General features: G+C 37.7%; 1 protein-coding gene across 1 annotated transcript in view; it reads right to left on the reverse strand.

Annotated features, from left to right (window-relative positions):
- The window catches only part of NET1 (neuroepithelial cell transforming 1), a 46389-nt gene extending 29052 nt beyond the window's left edge, over positions 1-17337 (reverse strand). Inside the window, exons 1-3 of the mRNA XM_021943009.2 lie at positions 17073-17337; positions 3327-3393; positions 563-622 (exon numbers count right to left, since the gene is read on the reverse strand). Of these exons, the coding sequence (XP_021798701.2) occupies positions 563-622; positions 3327-3393; positions 17073-17200 (255 nt within the window). The 5' untranslated portion in view covers positions 17201-17337. The remainder of the gene's footprint in view (positions 1-562; positions 623-3326; positions 3394-17072) is intronic.
- Positions 17338-18775: the final 1438 nt, after the last annotated feature.

Genomic DNA, 18775 nt, shown 5'->3' on the forward strand with positions numbered 1-18775 from the left:
TGGACTTAAGTACAATTTCATATAAGAAAACTTCAAGTATTTTAAAGTGTGTGCTGAGTGTTAGTTTATCCTATGTCACATACTTGAAGCCCATGGACCACATATGACTTACAGATAAGCTATTTTGCTTGCATGTATTTTTTAAGAAAAATGGACTCAACATTTAAAATTCAGGAGATTTCACCTAAAAATCCAGGTTTTGACAGTCCTACATGTGACAATGGGCTAGAACCTGGGGCTCTCTTTTCACCACTGGCCCCCTCGTCCCTCCTTCCTTCGCACAGATTACAGCCTGTCTCCTTAGGCATTTGTGTTTGCGATCAGTAGTTATAGCCTAATATTTTGAGAGTAGTTTCTCCCTCATTCTTAACAAAGAAGTAGAATAGCAAAAAAGACGGTGTCTGTGAGCTAATATTATTCACTTTTGCACTTACGAAATTAAAAAAAAAAAAACCCCAAACCAAAAAAACCCAAACCAGCATTCATTATTCTTGTACCACAGAAATAAAATGCTATCTGCATATTTTTAAATGCTTTTCTTTAACAGGGCAGCAGGGCTTACCTTCAGATCAAGGCTGCTAAGGCTTACAACATCATCATCTTTCTCTCTGCGTTTTCTTTTCTAAAAGAAAAAAAGATATTTCATTCTCATATAAAAGGAATGCATATTACATCACAAAACAAAGACTCTAGAAAACTAGAAAAATCAATTTTAAAAAGTTAAGCCTTTGGCTATAGTCACAAGAAAATTACTTTGAGGCTGGGTGCGGTGGCTCACGTCTGCAATTTCAGCACTTTAGGAGGCTGAGGCGGGGGGATAGTCTGAGGTCAGGAGTTCAAGACCAGCCTGGCCAACGTGGTAAAACCCCAACTGTACTAAAAATACAAAAAAAAAAAAAAAAAATTAGCCGCACGTGGTGACAGATGCCTGTAGTCCGAGCTACTTGAGAGGCTGAGGCAGGAGAATCGTTTGAACCTGGGAGGCAGAGGTTGCAGTAGATGAGAATGCGCCACTGCCCTAAGAAGAAAATTATTTTGAGGAGGGACGTTCATGAATTGTCTTTGTAATAGATACTGTCTAAACAGTCTCCCCTGACAGAGTCATCACTGCTGTGAAGTGGCTACCCTATTAAAACACTACTTAAGTTTTTCAGAACAGAATCTTACGTAAATCAAGGGCTGTCGGTACTTGTTAGAGAAAAAGTAAAAATTTTTTTTTTTTTTTTTTTTTGAGACGGAGTCTCGCTGTGTCGCCCAGGCTAGAGTGCAGTGGCCGGATCTCAGCTCACTGCAAGCTCTGCCTCCCGGGTTTTTACGCCATTCTCCTGCCTCAGCCTCCCGAGTAGCCGGGACTACAGGCGCCTGCCACCTCGCCCGGCTAGTTTTTCGTATTTTTTAGTAGAGACGGGGTTTCACCGTGTTAGCCAGGATGGTCTCGAACTCCTGACCTCGTGATCCGCCCGTCTCGGCCTCCCAAAGTGCTGGGATTACAGGCTTGAGCCACCGCGCCCGGCCTAAAAATTTTTAAAATATAAAATCAGCCAGTTTTTTTTTTTTTTAAAGGAACACATTATTTATCTTGGGGGCAAGGTCTTCACTAGAAAAAGAAAATCCTTTTCTCATGGCCCAAAGTAATTAAGATTTGTTGCCTGAGGCAGGATTGATTAACTGGAGGGTGAACAGCCATGTCCCTGCAGTACTTTCCACTTATCATTTATCACTTTCATTCAGCCCTGCTGGTGCCAGCAGTGGCAAAACTGTGTATATATCTACCATTTCTGGTACTTAATCCATACTGAATAAGCACCCATGAGTAACACTTTCTTCTCCCATATCTCAAAATAACTTTTCAGGTTATCTACACTGCTTAGCTCTTGGGAACTCTTAAGTGACTAGTTAGGGTTCCCTTCAATTTCCTGGCCCCACAGTAAGGAGAAACTGCTGGGAATTGAATCAAAATTGAGCAAGATAGGGCCAATAGAGAAGAAGAAGAAGAAGAAAAAAAGGAAAGGCAAAGTCCAGATAGAAGTGGAGAAAGTAATAGAGCTAGGCGGTCTCAGAAAGCAAGCTACCATAAAAACAACACGAAGGAGGGCTGTGAAGTCAGAAAAGGTATCTGAGCCAAGATTTTGTGTACAAGTTGAAAACTAAATTCACACTAAAATGAACAGAAAATTCTCAAAGTCAAATTCTACACAATATCACTCTATGAAAAAAGAAAACAAGGAACAGAATCTATCCCCTAGGAAATGATTGCACACCAGGAAGAAATGCTCAAAGAAGCAGAGCAAAATTATAACACACTGTTTTGAATTGAGCTAAAAGACGTTAGGAAAATGATCTAAGACATGAAAGAACAATATATATCAGAATTGAGGTGATGGAACTCAAAAAATATTTTATTGATCCCTAGGTCATACCCAGAAGATACAGAAATTATGAATAATATGATTCCAGGTTTGAAAAGCCAACTAACCAAAAATCCTGCTTGTATATTTATCTGTGAACCTGTTTGTGTATATTAATGATATGAGCAAAATACAGAAGGATACATATGGTACTGTTGACATGGTTAGAGCAGAGCCTGGGAATGGACTAATATGGAGAAGAAGAAAAGAGGGGGAGGAAACTGCCTAGCAAAATAAGACTGTACTGAGGGGAAGAAAGCACATATATGATCATACTTATGCATTTATATGAAATTGTATTTTGAATCATTTTTGCTATTTTTCCCAAATAAGCATAAGAATCATGATCTATTTGTACATACTTTATTTATATATGTATTATGAGCTAACAAGTTTTAAGCACAAAAAGAACCAATTTTCTGTTGTCACTTCACACAAAATTAAATGCCTCTGTAAAGTCCTGCTATAAAAATAAGAGTCCCTCTATGCTAAGATGATTAATAGCAGAAAACCATTCATTATATATATTAAATATATATACATAATATGCAATCAAGCATTTTTATATTTTTCAACCAAGAAAAAAAGGCAATAGAGGATGTATACAAATAATTTCATGTTTCATAATATATTATCAGATTTAACATTGAAAGGAATAAGAGAAAGGATGGCATAGAGTTAAAGATGAATACATGTGAGTACTTTGCAAAATATGTTTTATATTTACTTGAAACAAAAAGTTATTACAGCTTGTTAGCAGAAAAGGACTAAATTAGGCTGCCAAAGATGGTTATAGGAATTCTGTTCCTCAAGACACTCAGAGAAGTACAGACCACTGCGCTGTATAACAGGCTGAAAGACAACTGGGGAATTAATTCTATCTAATGTCTTGAAATAAAAACCCAGGTATCTACTCACCAAAGTGAAGTCCCAGTTGGGACCAGGTGTTAAGAATGTAAAGGAGCTGCCTCTCCGAAGGGAGTATCTGTTAACAGAAAATTCAAACAATAAATAAAGGAGTGACTTTAGCATAATAGAGCATCAAACAGATAAAAAGCTATACTTTCCATACTTTCAAAACTGTTTAAAGTAGCCTGATTTGTCATTCAATCTTAGTAATATGAGAGATGATATATATATAAAAACAAACAAACAGGGTATAGGTTTTGTCATTCTCATAATCTTTACAGTGAAAGGGCCTACATAAAATTAGTAAACAGATTATTTTAAAAAATAATTCATCAAACCCAGCAGAGTTTACCTTAGGAACATACACATAGTTAAAAAACATGAAATATATTAATAGGTTAAATAAAAAACAGCAAACAAACTTCCTAAGTGCAAAAAATTAAGAAACACATTCATGTATAGTATTTTAAAAAACAAAAATTAAAGGATACTCTTAACAAAACCTAACTTCACATTATCTGCATTTCATGTAAATCCCTAACTTTTTAAAACTGCAATTTAACAAACAAAATACAAAGCTATGAATAACTACATTTGAGACAAAGATCTCAAGATTAAAATGTGATTAGAATTTTGTTCTTTACTATTAAGTGAAAGATTTTTGGTTTTTTTTTTCCATTCAATGTAGAGACATAAAGCAAAAAAGTCCTGTGACAAAACCTGTCTTCACCTTTCTAAAATACGCCGCTATATGTTTATAAAGTATAAACCTGTGTTTATAAAATATGTAGTAACCACAAAAACACAGCACAAGAGATAAAGGCAGTTTATAAAGTATATTTATTATTAATCACTTCAGATGTAAACAAATGTAGAATGAACACAGATTTTTTTTTCCCCTTGTGGAAATAAATGAAGATCAATCAAAAGAGAAAAGCAAAGGCTATTTATTCAGTGCTTGCTACAACAAGGGAGTCATCTATTGTCATTTGCATCTTGACAGAGACTAAAAGACAGGTAGAGGAGCGTGAAGTTTCATAATGGAAAATCAGGTATGCTCTGATTGGAGGCTGTTGGCCTGGGGAGCTGTAGGCAGGCTAACTAGAAGTGGGGGCAGCGTACTGTGATTGGTTAGAGCATATATCTGGCTTTCACAGGTTGGTTACGAATTGGAAGCGGGACAAAAATTAGGAAGCTGGCAGTTATTAATGAAGTCCTGGACATTTTACGTCAATTATTATAGTAGTTATTATTTGGCTTCTCGGATTGTCAAGTCATTGTCTGTTTATACATGTGATCCTTAAGCCTCATAGTCTTTGTTCATTGAAAGTTATAGAAACACCACTGATCAGTGTCTTTCCTGCAAAAATATACAAGCTTAAATCAAATACAAGGGCTTCTGGAATTTTCTAAGCTAAATATAAAGGAGAAATTTTGCTGCTGTTGTTGTTGTTTGACAAGGAACACAAAGGAAACTGGCTATAAGATAAAGAGGAGGTCTGCAAAACTTCACAGATGAATTAATACTTAATACAAAGTATTACTGAATCTGAAAGAAAAATAGCAATTAACAAAGCATTAAGGTGGAGTGAAATGAGTTACATTCTGGAAACTGCAACTAGTTCCTCACATTTGAGTAAAGGGCTAAAGTATCATGAAAGGCCTCACTTACTGCACTCAGAGAGAATGGACTTGATCTTGAGTATGTGTGGCAGCCATTGAATCTTAAGTAACATGAACAATGGATTGTAAGAAGGCAAGACTGCTCAGTTAGGAGGCAGCTCCAATATTGCTTACAAAAGGTGACTGGGGCTCTGGCAGCAGTAACAAGATTAGAGAGGAGAAGCTGATTTGAGAGAGGGTTCGATGTCAAAATTGCCAGGACAGACTTTTCCCTTTTCCTCCCTAAACCTGTTCAGTTATTACCAAGGTTCTTGACCTGGGGAAAATATGATGCCACTAACAGAAATTAGATGCAAAGATCTTAAGATATTTAAAACAAACATTTCCTAAATAATTATTTGGAGAAAATCAAAACACAGTAAGACTACTTATGGAGCTCAAACTTTTTTTGAGGGCCTCTTTACTAGTGCAAAACGACCTAAGAAGTTGATTATTCCATCTTTTCTTGCTACTGCAGAAAAGTCAGGCAATAACAAATAAAATGGTATTTTTTTCTTGAGAAAAACCCTGGAACAAGGTATTTAAACAAAAAAAGCCATCTAAAATAAATTATAATTCATATCAAGAAATACATAGGATGATTACTATAAACAAATGGTAAAAGATTATGGGAAAGACAGGACCTCTCTATCATGAGTCTACAGATCACACTTAAAAACACTACTCTAGGAATTAATACTCTCAGTGTATTAAATGCTACTGTATGCTACATGGTTAGCAGGAGCCATAGTGGGCACTGGCTTAAGAAAAAGCAATTATGATTTCTCAGGTTGTTTTAAATCCAATACAAATCTACATTACAAAATGGCATTAACCGTGGCACTTAAAATATTCAGTAAATACTTCCTTTCAGGTATAAGCATTAGGGAGTATTACAAAACCAAAGCTACTAATTTCTTTATTCCCTAGAAATGACCACACTAACCTCAGAATGCATTTGCCAACTGAAAGCTGGAAAGAAAAATGGCTCTTAAGAATTTTCTAAAGTTTAACTGGAAAAATATTTCCAATCATATGATAAAATTCTTTCCAGCAGTATCTGTAACCAGCTTTACAGTAATGCTATTTTTTCGCACTTCAATAACAAGTTCCTATTTATTCTGAATACCCATGGAAAAAGGAACCCAAAAAACAAACTGTGCCCAGAAAGTATGTGAGACAGTGCCAACTTTCACAAATCTTGGAAAGACATATACTCATTTTTCACAAGGGTCAGACTCAAAATGTAATAGCTGTTTTAAATCCTTGTGGGGAAAAAAGTGATTTTATAAAACATTAAGATTGCAAGTTGTTTTTCCAGAAGACACACAGAACAACCTCCTAAAAAGGAGGGTTTAAAGGATGAAATGTAGAGCAAAAAGTGGCAGTGCACCTTTTCAAGAATTTTTGTCCATATATCCAATGTATTTTTCCATATATCCAAATAATTATAATATTTAAGGAATAAAATAAACTAATACATTAAGGAATTAGCTTAGTGTATTAAATTAAGTTCCTGATTTGACTCCTATAGATTTTCCTTGGCCTTTAATGTATTTCCTTTCATACCATTTGGTATGTTTTTGAACAATGTACACTATTTTTACACTAAATTAGGTTTAGTCTAAAGAAATCATAATTAAAATGATAAAGCTGCTGTTCACAAGAAAAATATCTTGTTAATTCATTCTTAAGCCAAATTATGTTTTCAGAGGTTCTGATTTGTGTCACCACCTCCTCCATCATGACAGATAAGACCTGACCTGAAATTATAAATATTTTCAAAAAATGTATTGAACATTACTATTACCAACAGGAAAAAAGCATTCTTAGATGCATAATTTACCCTCAAGATGCATTCATCATAAAAAATGGATATAGAATGAAAACGAGTTTCAGAAAAAGATTTTAAAAATAGTTAACATTTATTGGGTGCCTACTATATGACAAGCACTGTACATATACTCATCCTAAAAATAACATTTTTTTCCAATTAAATAAAGAATATCTGTAAATGTTAAACATATAAAAAGAATTATACCATACGTGTAAAAAGAATGGTATAATTTATCCTCTGCAGTTAACATTTTTAGAATGGTATGATTTATCCTCTGCAGTTAACATTTTTTACATTTGGGGTGTGCTAAGCAACTTAGGTTCTCAATTTCTTTGCAAATAAGGCAAAAACAAACTAAATTATTATAGAAACAATTCATTTATTTGGGTCAAATATCTGATGTAGTAGACATCCACTACTGTTTTGACTGTTCAGCATCTTTGCTATTAAGGAGTTTTCTCTTCTTCCACTTCTGACAATCATGTAGACTATGTCTCCCATCATACTAGGGTTTTCTCATCTGCATGAGAGTCTCAACTAATATATACATCTTGGAATATCTTGTCTAGAACACAGTTGAGCATCTAGAAACCAGCAAACACTGTCCCCAAAGCACCCCAGACATCCTAATGTCCTGCATTAATTCTCAGGCCTTGCCTAGGGCAGCAAATTCAGGGAAGAGGGAACAGGGGATAATGACAACAGCAAGTAACAGTAAGGAAAGAGAAATTCTGAAGGCTTCCATCATTAAAAATCCAGCACTCTTTGGAAACAGTGTGGCAATTCCTTAAGATGTTAGTGATAAGTTTACTGTCGGACCTGATAATTCCACCCCCAAGAATTTACCCAAGAGGAGTGAAAATGTATGTCTACACAGACTTTTTTTTTTGAGATGGAGTTTTGCTCTGTCACCCAGGCTAGAGTCCAGTGGTATGATCTTGGCTCACTGCAACCTCCACCTCCCGGGTTCAAGTGATTCTCCTGCCTCAATCTCCCAAGTAGCTGGGATTATAGGTGCATGCCACCACACCCAGGTAAATTTTGTATTTTTAGTAGAGACAGGCCATGTTGACCAGGCTGGTCTCGAACTCCTGACCTCAGGTGATCCACCCGCCTCGGCCTCCCAAAGTGCTGGGATTACAGGGGTGAGCCACTGCGCCCAGCCTACACAAAGACTTACATGCAAATGTTCATGGCAGCATTATCCATAAAAGCACCAAACTGGAAACAAATCAAACGTACAACAGGCGGTAAATGGAGTTGACAAAATGTAGTATATTCATATAATGGAATATGGTTTGGCAATAAAATGAAATACTGATGTAAGTGAAAGAAGGCAGATGCAGAAAGACTACACATTGTATGATTCCACTTGTATGTCCTGAAGATAGAAATTTATAGAGCTAGAAAGCAGATCAGTGGCTGCCTAGGGCTGGGGTGGGAGCAGGGATATTTGGGGTGATAAAATGTTCCAACAGTGGATTGTGGTGATGACTGCACAACTCTTTAAATTTACTGATAATCACTGAATTGTATACCTACAAAGGGAGAATGTTATGATATACAAATCATACCTCAATAAACTAAAAATGTAGTCAACTTATGTGGGAGCACGTGGCCTTACAAGCTTCTGTGAGTATGCTTTTCATTTTTGGCTACTACTACTACTACTAATAAAGATCCTGAGTGGTGAAGAATTGGTTTAAGACTATACCTTTAACTCTGGATATCCACTGTACAAATCCATCAATCAATTTTACTGGAAAAACAAAATTCAAAGAGTAAGCCTTATCACTATTGGTAGATCATAGGTCATACTATTATTTTTCTACCAATGGACAGCATTATTTCAAATCTGCAAAAAAAGAAAATATAAAATCCTTAAAAGGATCAGTATGTATTTATATTTCTGCCATATGGGTGATATGTAAAGTTCTATAGCTTTCCCTAAGGCCCTGAAAAACAGAAATAAAATTATTTAAACGTTATTTGTGTCCAATTTTCAGGACCTTAGACATAGGTACTATGAAGTCAGATTTAGAGACTAAGTAACTTGCTCAAGGTCCTCAAGAGCCAGAATTTGAACCTAGGAAGTGTGACTGCTTTTAAAGCCTAAACTCTTTAAACATTACTCTTTGTCTACGGGTTCTAGTCTAAAAGAATGTTAAAAGAATATACATTCTCAAAGGAGAAAACAGAAAATAATTAGGTAAATCAAAGCTGAGGCCAGAACAGACTTGGTATCAAAAAGAGTAGGCCAGAAAAGCAGGCCTCATTCTGAGCTCTCAACCATGTAGCGTTCTTTAGAAAGACCCTTGGCAGCTGGGCACAGTGACTCATACCTGTAATCCCAGCACTTTGGGAGGTCAAGGTGGGCGGATCACAAAGTCAGGAGATCAAAACCATCCCGGCCAACATGGTGAAACCCCATCTCTACTAAAAATACAAAAATTAGCTGGGCGTGGTGGTGTGTTCCTGTAATCCCAGCTACTCGGGAGGCTGAGGCAAGAGAATCACTTGAACCAGGGAGTTGGAGGTTGCAGTGAGCCAAGATCGTGCCACTGCACTCCAGTCTGGTGACAGAGCAAGACTGTCTCAAAAAAAAAAAAAAAAAAAAAAAAAAAAAGACCTTTGCCTACTGCCCAGAACTGGGAGGTGGGGAGAAAGAAGTTAAGAGGCCTGTCATATCATAGGCAGTATCTACACAGAAAACACAATTGCTGCCCCAGAGAAACTTGCACAGGTATATAGAGGAGATGTACCAACAAACAACCTAAAATCCCAAATACATCTTATACAACATACCAAATAAATTCCACCTGAATTATAAAAATTTTAATTATTATAATATCTCACTGTACAGAATACCATAATGTATTTAACTTCCTCCTCCTGTTTTTTCTAACCTTTCTACTACACAAATGTGCTAGGATATACTTTCTTGTACATACATCCATGTATGCTTGCCCATTACGTTAAGATAAATTTCTGTAGGTAGAACTGCTTGGTTTAAATATCTGCATTAAAATTTTGTTTTATTTGCCGTATTTCCCTTCAAATACACATAATGGGAATACCAGAAAGAGAGGAAAGAGAAAAGAGCCGGAAAAAAAAAAAAAAACTTCAAAGAAACAATGGCTGAAACTTCTCCAAATTTATTGAAAAACAACCACCTACACATTTGGAAAAGCTCAATAAACTTCAAGTAAGATAAACACAAATATATCCACAGACAGACCCATCATAGTAAAAATGGTGAAAGTTAAAGATAAGAAAATCTTAAAAACAGCAAGAGAAAAAAAAGACTTGTTATTTACAAGGATCCCCAATAAGATTCTGACTTCTTAACAGAAACAATGGAAGACAGAAGCAGTGTGATAACATACTCAAAGTGCTCAAAGAAAAAGAAAATTTCATCAAAGAATCCTATACTATCAAAATTCTCTTTCAAGAATGAAGGAGAAACAAAGACATTCCCATAAAAACAAACAAACAAACAAAGAGAATTTGTTGTTAGCAGACTTGCCTTACAAGAAATACCATAAGAAGAATTTCAGGCTGAAAGCAAGTGACCCCAGACGGTATCTGAGTTCACACACAAAACCCAAAAAGCCCTAGTAAAAGCAGTTTCAATGAAACAAATCAGTAAAGACATTAAAATGCTACAAATCAGAAAATTCTCACTTAATGCAAAAGAAAGCAATAAAGGAGGAATAGAGAAACAAAAGACATATATAACACAACAAAATGGCAGACATAAATCCAACTATATCAATAAATAACATTAAATGTGATTGGAGTAAACAACCCAATCAAAAGAAAGAGACAGCCAGACAGGATCAAAACCAACCAACCAACCAGGATCCAACTATGTGCTGTTCACAGGAGACAAACTTTAGTTTCACAGATATAAATAGCTTGAAAATAAAGGGATTAAAAATATGTCATGCAAATAGCAAGCCACAAGAAAGCTAGAGAAGCTATATTAACATCAAACAAAACAGCCTTTTAGAGGAAAAAATGTTACCAAAGAGTGATATTTTATAATAAAAGGATTGATCCATCAGGAAGATATAATAATTATGAACATACATGCATATAAAAACAGCACAATCTCAATAAATGTAAAAGGATAGACATAATACATAATACAAAGTGTATTCTCCAGCTACAATGTAATGAAATTAGAAAAAATTTGTGAAAGTCACAATTATGTGGAAATTAAACAACACATTCCTAAATAATTAATGGCTCAAAGAAGTCAAAGAGAAATCAGAATGTAATTTGAGATTGATGATAGTGAAGACACACTATATCAAAATTTATGAGATGCAGCTAAAGCAATGCTCACAGGGAAATTCGTAGCTGTATCCCTATATTAAGAAAAATATCTCAAATCAGTAACTTAATCTATAATCATGACACTGGAAACAAAAAGGGCCAACTAAACCTAAAGCAAGTAGACTAATCTGAGGAGATTACTCAGACTACTGAGCAGGAAGAAGGAAACAATAAGGATTAAAGTGAAAATAAAATAAAGAACAGAAGAACAGAGAAAAGTAATGAAGCCAAAATCACATTCTTTGGAAAGATCAAGATTGACAAGCCTTTAGCTAGATTGACCATTATAAAAAGAAAGAATACAAATGATAAGAATCAGAAATAAAAGAGGGGACATTACTATTGACATTACATGAAAAGGATTATAAAGAAATACTATGAACAAGGGTACACCACCAAATTAGATAACTTTGATGAAACAAATTCCTAAAGAGATACAACCTACTGAAACTGACTTAATAAGAAACAAACTATCAGAAGACACCTATAACAAGAGATAAGATTGAATTAATAATACTAATAAACTATCCACAGAGAAAAGTCTAGGCCCAGGTGGCTTTACACTGAATTCTACCAAACAATGAAAGAGTTAATATCAATTCTTCACAAACTTTCAAAAAAAACAAAACAGTAGGTAACACTTCTCAATGGATTTTATGAGGCCTGTATTATCCCAATACCAAAACCAGACAACCATAGTACAAGAAAATAAAACTACAGATCACTCATGAATATATACACAAAAATATTCAACAAAATATTAACAAAATGGATCCAACAATATATAAAAAAAGCTATACACAATGACCAAGCAGGACTTATACCAGTAAGGCAAAGTTGGTTTAACATCCCAAAAAATCAATTAATGAAACACATCAATAACAACAACAACCACATGATCATTTCAATAGACAAAAGAAAAAAACCCTAAAACCTTTCATGATAAAAATCACTCAAAAACTAGAAATAGAATGGAACTTCCTCAACCTGATAAAGGACATCTACAAAGCTTACAAGTAACATCATACTTAATGGTGAAAGATTGTATGCTTTCCCCTTAAGATCAGAAATAAGACAAGAATTTCCAGTCTCTCCACTTCCGTTCAACATTGTATAGGAGGCCCTACCCAGGGCAATTAAGAAAGAGAAAAAAATAAAGGGCATCCACAGATTGGAAAAAGAAGTAAAACTATTTTTATTTGCTGATGACATAACCCTGTACATAGTAAATCCTAAAGAAACCACTAAAAACTATTAGAACTAATGAGTTCAGCAAGGTAGCAGGATCCAAGATCAATATGCAAAAATCAATTGTATGTGTTCCTATACAACTGAAATCATTAAACTGAAAATAAAGTGATACAAGGCAGGGCAGGGAAGTGCTGAGTAGAGGAGAGCATGGTTCCTCGCTAGGTCTCCATCCCCCAGCCTGGGCCCACGGACCTCAGTGAGGATAGGCATTTCTGTTCTCCTACCCAAATGTTGCATTTCCCAAGACCACTCTGGCGCACCACGTCCCCATCCTGTGCCTATAAAAACCCCCAAAACCCTAGCAGGCAGACACGCAGGCGGCTGGATGTCAAGAGGAACACACCAATATGGGAGTACACTGGCACGCTGGCAGGCCATCGATTGGTAGAATGACGCAGAGCTTGGCCAGGGAGGTTGGAGGAGAATCGGGCAACCTGATTCCAGGGGAAAACCATTTCCCTTCTGGCTCCCCCATCTGCTGAGAGCTGCTTCCACTCAATAAAATCTTGCAATCATTCTCCAAGCCAACGCGTGATCTGACTGTTCCAGTTCATCAAGGCAAGAACCCTGGGATACAGAAAGCCCCCTGTCCTTACAATAAGGCAGGGGTCTAATTAAGCTGACGAACACAAGCCACCTATGGATGGCTAAACTAAAAGAGTACCCTGTAACACATGCCCACTGAGGCTTCAGCTGTAAACATTCACCCACAGACATAGCCGTGGGGTCGGAGCCCCACAGCCTGCCTGTCTGTATGTTCCTCTAGAGGTTTGAACAGCAGGGCACTGAAGAAGCCAGCATACCCCCAGTGCATGCCCTGCGTGGGGGACAAGGGAACTTTTCCCATTTCAAAAGAAATGAATCCCATTTACAACTGCATCAAAAAGAACAAAATACTTAGGAATAAATTTAGCAAAACATGCAGAACTACACTCTGAAAACTACAAAACACTGTTGAAAATAATTAAAGATCTAAATAATTGGAAAAACATCCCTTGTCCATGGATCAGACTACTTAACTCTGTGTAGAAGGCAATACTCCTGAAAATGATCTACAAGACTTAATGCAATTCCTATCAGAATCCCAGTGGACTCCTTTGTAAAAATCGATAAGCTGATTCTAAAATTCACACAGAATTGCAGGAGACCCAGAATAGCCACAGGAATCTTGGGGAAAAAAAGAACAAGGTAGGAGGACTCACATTTCCCAATTTCAAAACTTACTATACAAAGCAACAGTAATCAATACACTATGTAAATGGCATAGGGCTATTACATATAGATCAAGGGAATAAAAGTCAAAGTCTAAAAATAAACTCTCATGTTTATGGTCAACTGATTTTTGACAAGGGTGCTAAGACTACTCAATGGGAGAAGGAACAGTCTTCAAAAAATGGTGCTGGGGTACCTGGATAAAGAATTAGGTTGGACCCTCATCTCACATTATATACAAAAACTAACTCAAAATGGATTAAAGACCTAAATGTGAAAGCTAAAACGATACAATTCTCAGAAGAAAGCACTGGGGAAAGGGTTCATAACAATGGATTTAGCAGTGATTTCTTGGATATGACATCAAAACACAGGCAACAAAAGCAAAAATAGACAAGTAAGACTACAAACTAAAACATTTTTGTGCTTCGAAGAACATCATGAAAGTGAAAAGACAACCCACAGAATAAGAGAAAATATTTGCAAATAATCTATCTGATAAGGGACTTGTATCCAGAATAAAGAACTCTTAACTCAATAAAAAAAGAAATTTACAAATGAGCAGGGCCAGATGCAGTGGCTCACGCCTGTAATCCCAGCACTTTGGGAGGCCGAGGCAAGCGAATCACAAGGTCAGGAGTTCAAGACAAGCCTGGCCAACATGGTGAAACCCCGTCTTACTAAAAATACAAAAAATTAGCCACGCGTGGTGACACATGCCTGTAGTCTCAGCTACTCGGTAGGCTGAGGCAAGAGGATCGCTTGAACCTGGGAGGCAGAGGTTGCAGTGAACCGAGATCGCACCACTGCACTCCAGCCCCGGTGAGAAGAGTGAGATTCCGTCTCAAAAAACAAAAACAAAAACAAAAACAAAAACAAAAACAAAAACAAAAGCAAAGGATGGCCCACCAAAAATGGCCACACACATTACATGAATCCATTCATATGCAATGTCCAGAACACAGAAATTCCTACAGACCAACAGATTAGGTTTTGGGGCAGAAGGGGTAGGAGGGGAACAATAGCTAAAGGTTATAAATGCTCTTTTTGAGGTGATGAAAATGTTCTAAGTAGTACGATTTAAGTGGGTAAATTGTACTGTACATATTTGTCTTACAAATTAGTTTATAGTGAGTTTTGCCTACAGAACATTTTTTAATAGTCACACAATCATATACATAAATTTTCCTTATGATTTCTGGATCTGATACAGCGCTTAGTTGTTTCTTGCCTCACAATTAATACTATCTTGTAATATTTTACATATTCTTGTAGATGATCTTACGTCTTTTCTGGAAAAGGAATGTTAGTTATTTAATTCTCCATTTTCCCTCCATGGTTCTTCTGTGTCTCACTCTCCTCATCTTGCCTGTGTTACTACGCTTTTCTCAGAATAGATCATTTCCTACCTCACACAAAAAACAGAGGCCTGGTGGGAAAGTCCTCAAATTCCTGCTCACGACACATCCCATTCTTCAAAATTATGTACCATCCATAGCTTCTTGTTAGGCTAAATCCTCCACCTTGAATTTGGATTCTATCCTTTTCTGCCTTCTTGGATCCTTGTTCAACCATTTTTCTCCTCTACTGTCTGTTCGACCTCCCCCTCTATTTGTTAACTGACCTCAGCACATCAAGTGTATTCTTTTTTAAGAGTCTATCCCACAAACTTGTGTTATTTCCCTCTATTCTTCTTTCTTGTCTTCCTGTTGCAGTGAGACTTCTCTTCACCAATCCCATTGCCAGCTATCAGATTCGAACAATCATCATTTTTCATTTAGACTACTGCAGACTGATTTCCTACCAATCCATCATCTAAACTTGGAAATTTTAATTTGGTATACACGGCTGAGTCCACAAATCTCCTGAAATGTTTATGTATATGAGCACGTTTTTGGGGAATAGTTTTCATAAAATATGAAGAGTGAGATGAGTCCAAAATGTTGCTTATTTTTCTCATGGAAGACAAACTGATCTTTTAAAATGCAAATATGTCGTGCTATTGGCTCATTTAAAGTCTTTCAGTATTTCTCCACCACCATGAAGATAAAACCTAAACTCTGTCAAGGCATACGAGGTCTCTTCATGATGTGGCTCTTACCTCTTTAGCATAAATCTCTCATGACTACCTCCTCCTTCTCCCTATACTGGTCTCCTCTCCTCTATACAAATAGTACTGTTAATATAGTAATAAAATAGAATATACACCCAGAACTCATCAGACCCATTTGCTTCAGGGTCTTTCTACATGCCTCTCTGCCTGAAATCACCCATCAACATCTGCTCTCTAAACTGGTCCTCAAAGACTCAGGATTACAATAGGAAATCATTTCCTGTTCTCTCCAGTCAGGATTAAGTGTTCCTTTTAATCTATGGCATTCTATATTCTATAATATAGAGAATTCTAATTCTATATTCTGTAATAACTTTTATCACACATTATAATTATTAACCTACTTCTCTTTCTTCCCTATTAGATTATAAACCTTAAATAGTAAGAACAGTATTTTTCCATTTCCATATTCCTAGTGTTGGCACTCACATTATTTCCTGAACAAATCGCACATTCTCTTCTCAACCTGTTACAAAACACTCTAAGTTCGATATTGTAACCATTCTTGGAAACCATCTAAGATCAATACTTCTTCTCATTACCAAATTTAATTTTCATTCCTCATCTAGCTTAATCCTCATATTTTACTTAATCCTCATTTTTATTTGACCTGTCAATAACATCTGACACAGCTCATCACGTCCTCTTGAAATCCTTTCTTCATTTGGCCTCCTGGATACTGTTCTCACTTGGTTCCCTTCCTCCTAATTCACCAGCTATCCCCTGAGCTTCGCTCTGTGAAATTTCACTGAGCCAAACACGAGTCATACACTCTCATTTCAATGTATACTTCCACAAAAAGTAAAAAGAAAAAACACGAAAATGGTTGTGATGGAAATAGGCATCTCACAACTTATCCCCTAGTCTTTTCATTCTTAGGACATGGAAGCCCATTCTCGTGGTGCTCACCATGTCAGTTTCGGTCTGAGTAAAGCCATTTGGGAACTCCAGTCTACAGCCAGTTGGGTGTGGAGAACAAAACCATTGTGGCTTTTCCTAAGTCTCCCCTGAGAAACAGTCAGGAGGAGAGGAGACTCAGTAAGCCCGCCCCTTTGCCACAGGCAGGGAAAATCGCAGTTGGGAGTCTCAGGACCGACCTCAGGCCAAGGCCAGGCACACTGTTACTCCGGCCTGTGTCACCCTCATCTCCAGCGGCCCCGGTCCTCCCCCGAACCCCGCAGTCACCTCCCCCACCCCCCACTTACCTCCCAGGGGCCCTCGCCTCCCCCTGGCCCTCACCAATCCCCCCATCCCCCCCATCCCCCGCTCTCGCTGCCCCCCACACCCAACTCACGGCCAGCCCTCCCCTCCCCCCGGCCCCTGCCTCCCCCACACTCACCTCCCGTCCAGCTCCGGCCCAGAGGTGTCTGCCGAAGGCCCCGCCACTCCCTCCGTGCTGAGCCCAGAGGCCCGGCGGCTTCGCCTCCGCGGCCGGGGCTGTTTCTGAGCCGCCAGCTCGGGCTCCATGGCACGGAGGAGGGGGTGGGGCGGTGGCCGGGTGCCCAGAAGACCGGCAGGGACGGGCACGATGCCCGCCAGCCTCTGCCAGGCAGAAAGCGCCTGTCAGCGGACTGCAGCCGCCACAGCCGTCATCCGGGGATTTGAAAATGGCGGCTGCGCAGCGATCAGCCAATCAGTGAGCGCGCAGCGGTTCCTAGGAGACGTGGAGTCCCGCCCCTTCGCCGCTCCCGGGATCCACTTGCCTAGGAAAGAGCCTAGGAAAACTTGACCTTAACTGTTGAGCGCATCCCTGAGTCCCCAAGGCCCGATACCTCCTTCATTGTTCATTAGGACTTTCACTGCAGGCCAAGGCAAATGGACTGGAAGCATTTTAAGTCATCAGATCTTTCTTAGCATTTAGGGAGAAGAGAGGTCCAAAGTAATGACCTGTAAACAAGGCTTGTTTATTGGCCGTATACACACTAAATTACTGTGCACATGGCCAATATGAGATATATTTCCAATTACCAAAGATTATACAAGTGTGTTCCCGGGGCTGTCTCTAGGAAAACAGCAAAATCTAATTTTGAGCCCTGGTGTCTCCCAATAAGGATGACACAGTCTCTCCTTAGCAAAACGGAATGAAGTAACTTCATCCTTTGCTTGTAAAAAGTCAGCAAAAGACATAATACAAAATAAAGGACGGCCTCAAGTAAAAAAAAAAAAAAAATTGTTAAATTACACGTTCTTTGAATTTAAATATTGCTTTATATGTGTCAAAGTCTTTAAAATAGCTTCTCCTGACCGGCAGTGGTGGCTCACGCCTGTAATCCCAGCACTTTGGGAGGCCGAGGCAGGAGGATCATGAGGTCAGGAGATCAAGACCATCCTGGCCAACATGGTGAAACTCCATCGCTACTAAAATACAAAAATTAACTGGGCATGGTGGCACATGCCTGTAATCCCAGCTACTCGGGAGGCTGAGGCAGGAGAATCCCTTGAACCAAGGAGTCAGAGGTTGTAGTGAACCAAGATCATGGCACTGCACTCCAGCTCAGCGACAGAGCGAGACTCCGTCTCCAAAAAAAAAAAAAAACTTCTCTTTTGGCACTATATTTCAACTTCTGGAAATTTATCCTAAAAAATAAAATTATATAAACATGAAGCTATTAATGATATTGTTTATAATAGAAACATTTAAGACAACCTAAATAAACAATGATTTACAGCTCATCCACTGAGAAGAGTATTTTCAGCCAACAAAAATGAAGTGTGAAGTGTGTAATAGTATACTGGTAATTTGAAATAAAAACATGAAGTATAGCGATATATTCAGTATATTCAGTTATGAATTACAAGAGATTATACAAAGGAAAAAGATAATGTCAATGTGTTAAAATGTATTAAATGTATTAAAAAATCAATGTATTAAAATGTCTCTAGGTAGTTAGACTTCAGGTATTCAAAATTTTTATTTTTTGCACTTTTTTTTAAAAAAATAAGGACATATTGAACTTGCAGAACCTTTATAACATGAGGGAAAAATGTTTTAGTTTTAAAAAGAGCAAGAAATTAGGGAGTAAGATTGAGAGGTGAAGCCAG

Source organism: Papio anubis, chromosome 11 (genome assembly GCF_008728515.1).
Source record: "Papio anubis isolate 15944 chromosome 11, Panubis1.0, whole genome shotgun sequence".
In the NCBI taxonomy this organism is placed as follows: Eukaryota; Metazoa; Chordata; class Mammalia; order Primates; family Cercopithecidae; genus Papio; species Papio anubis.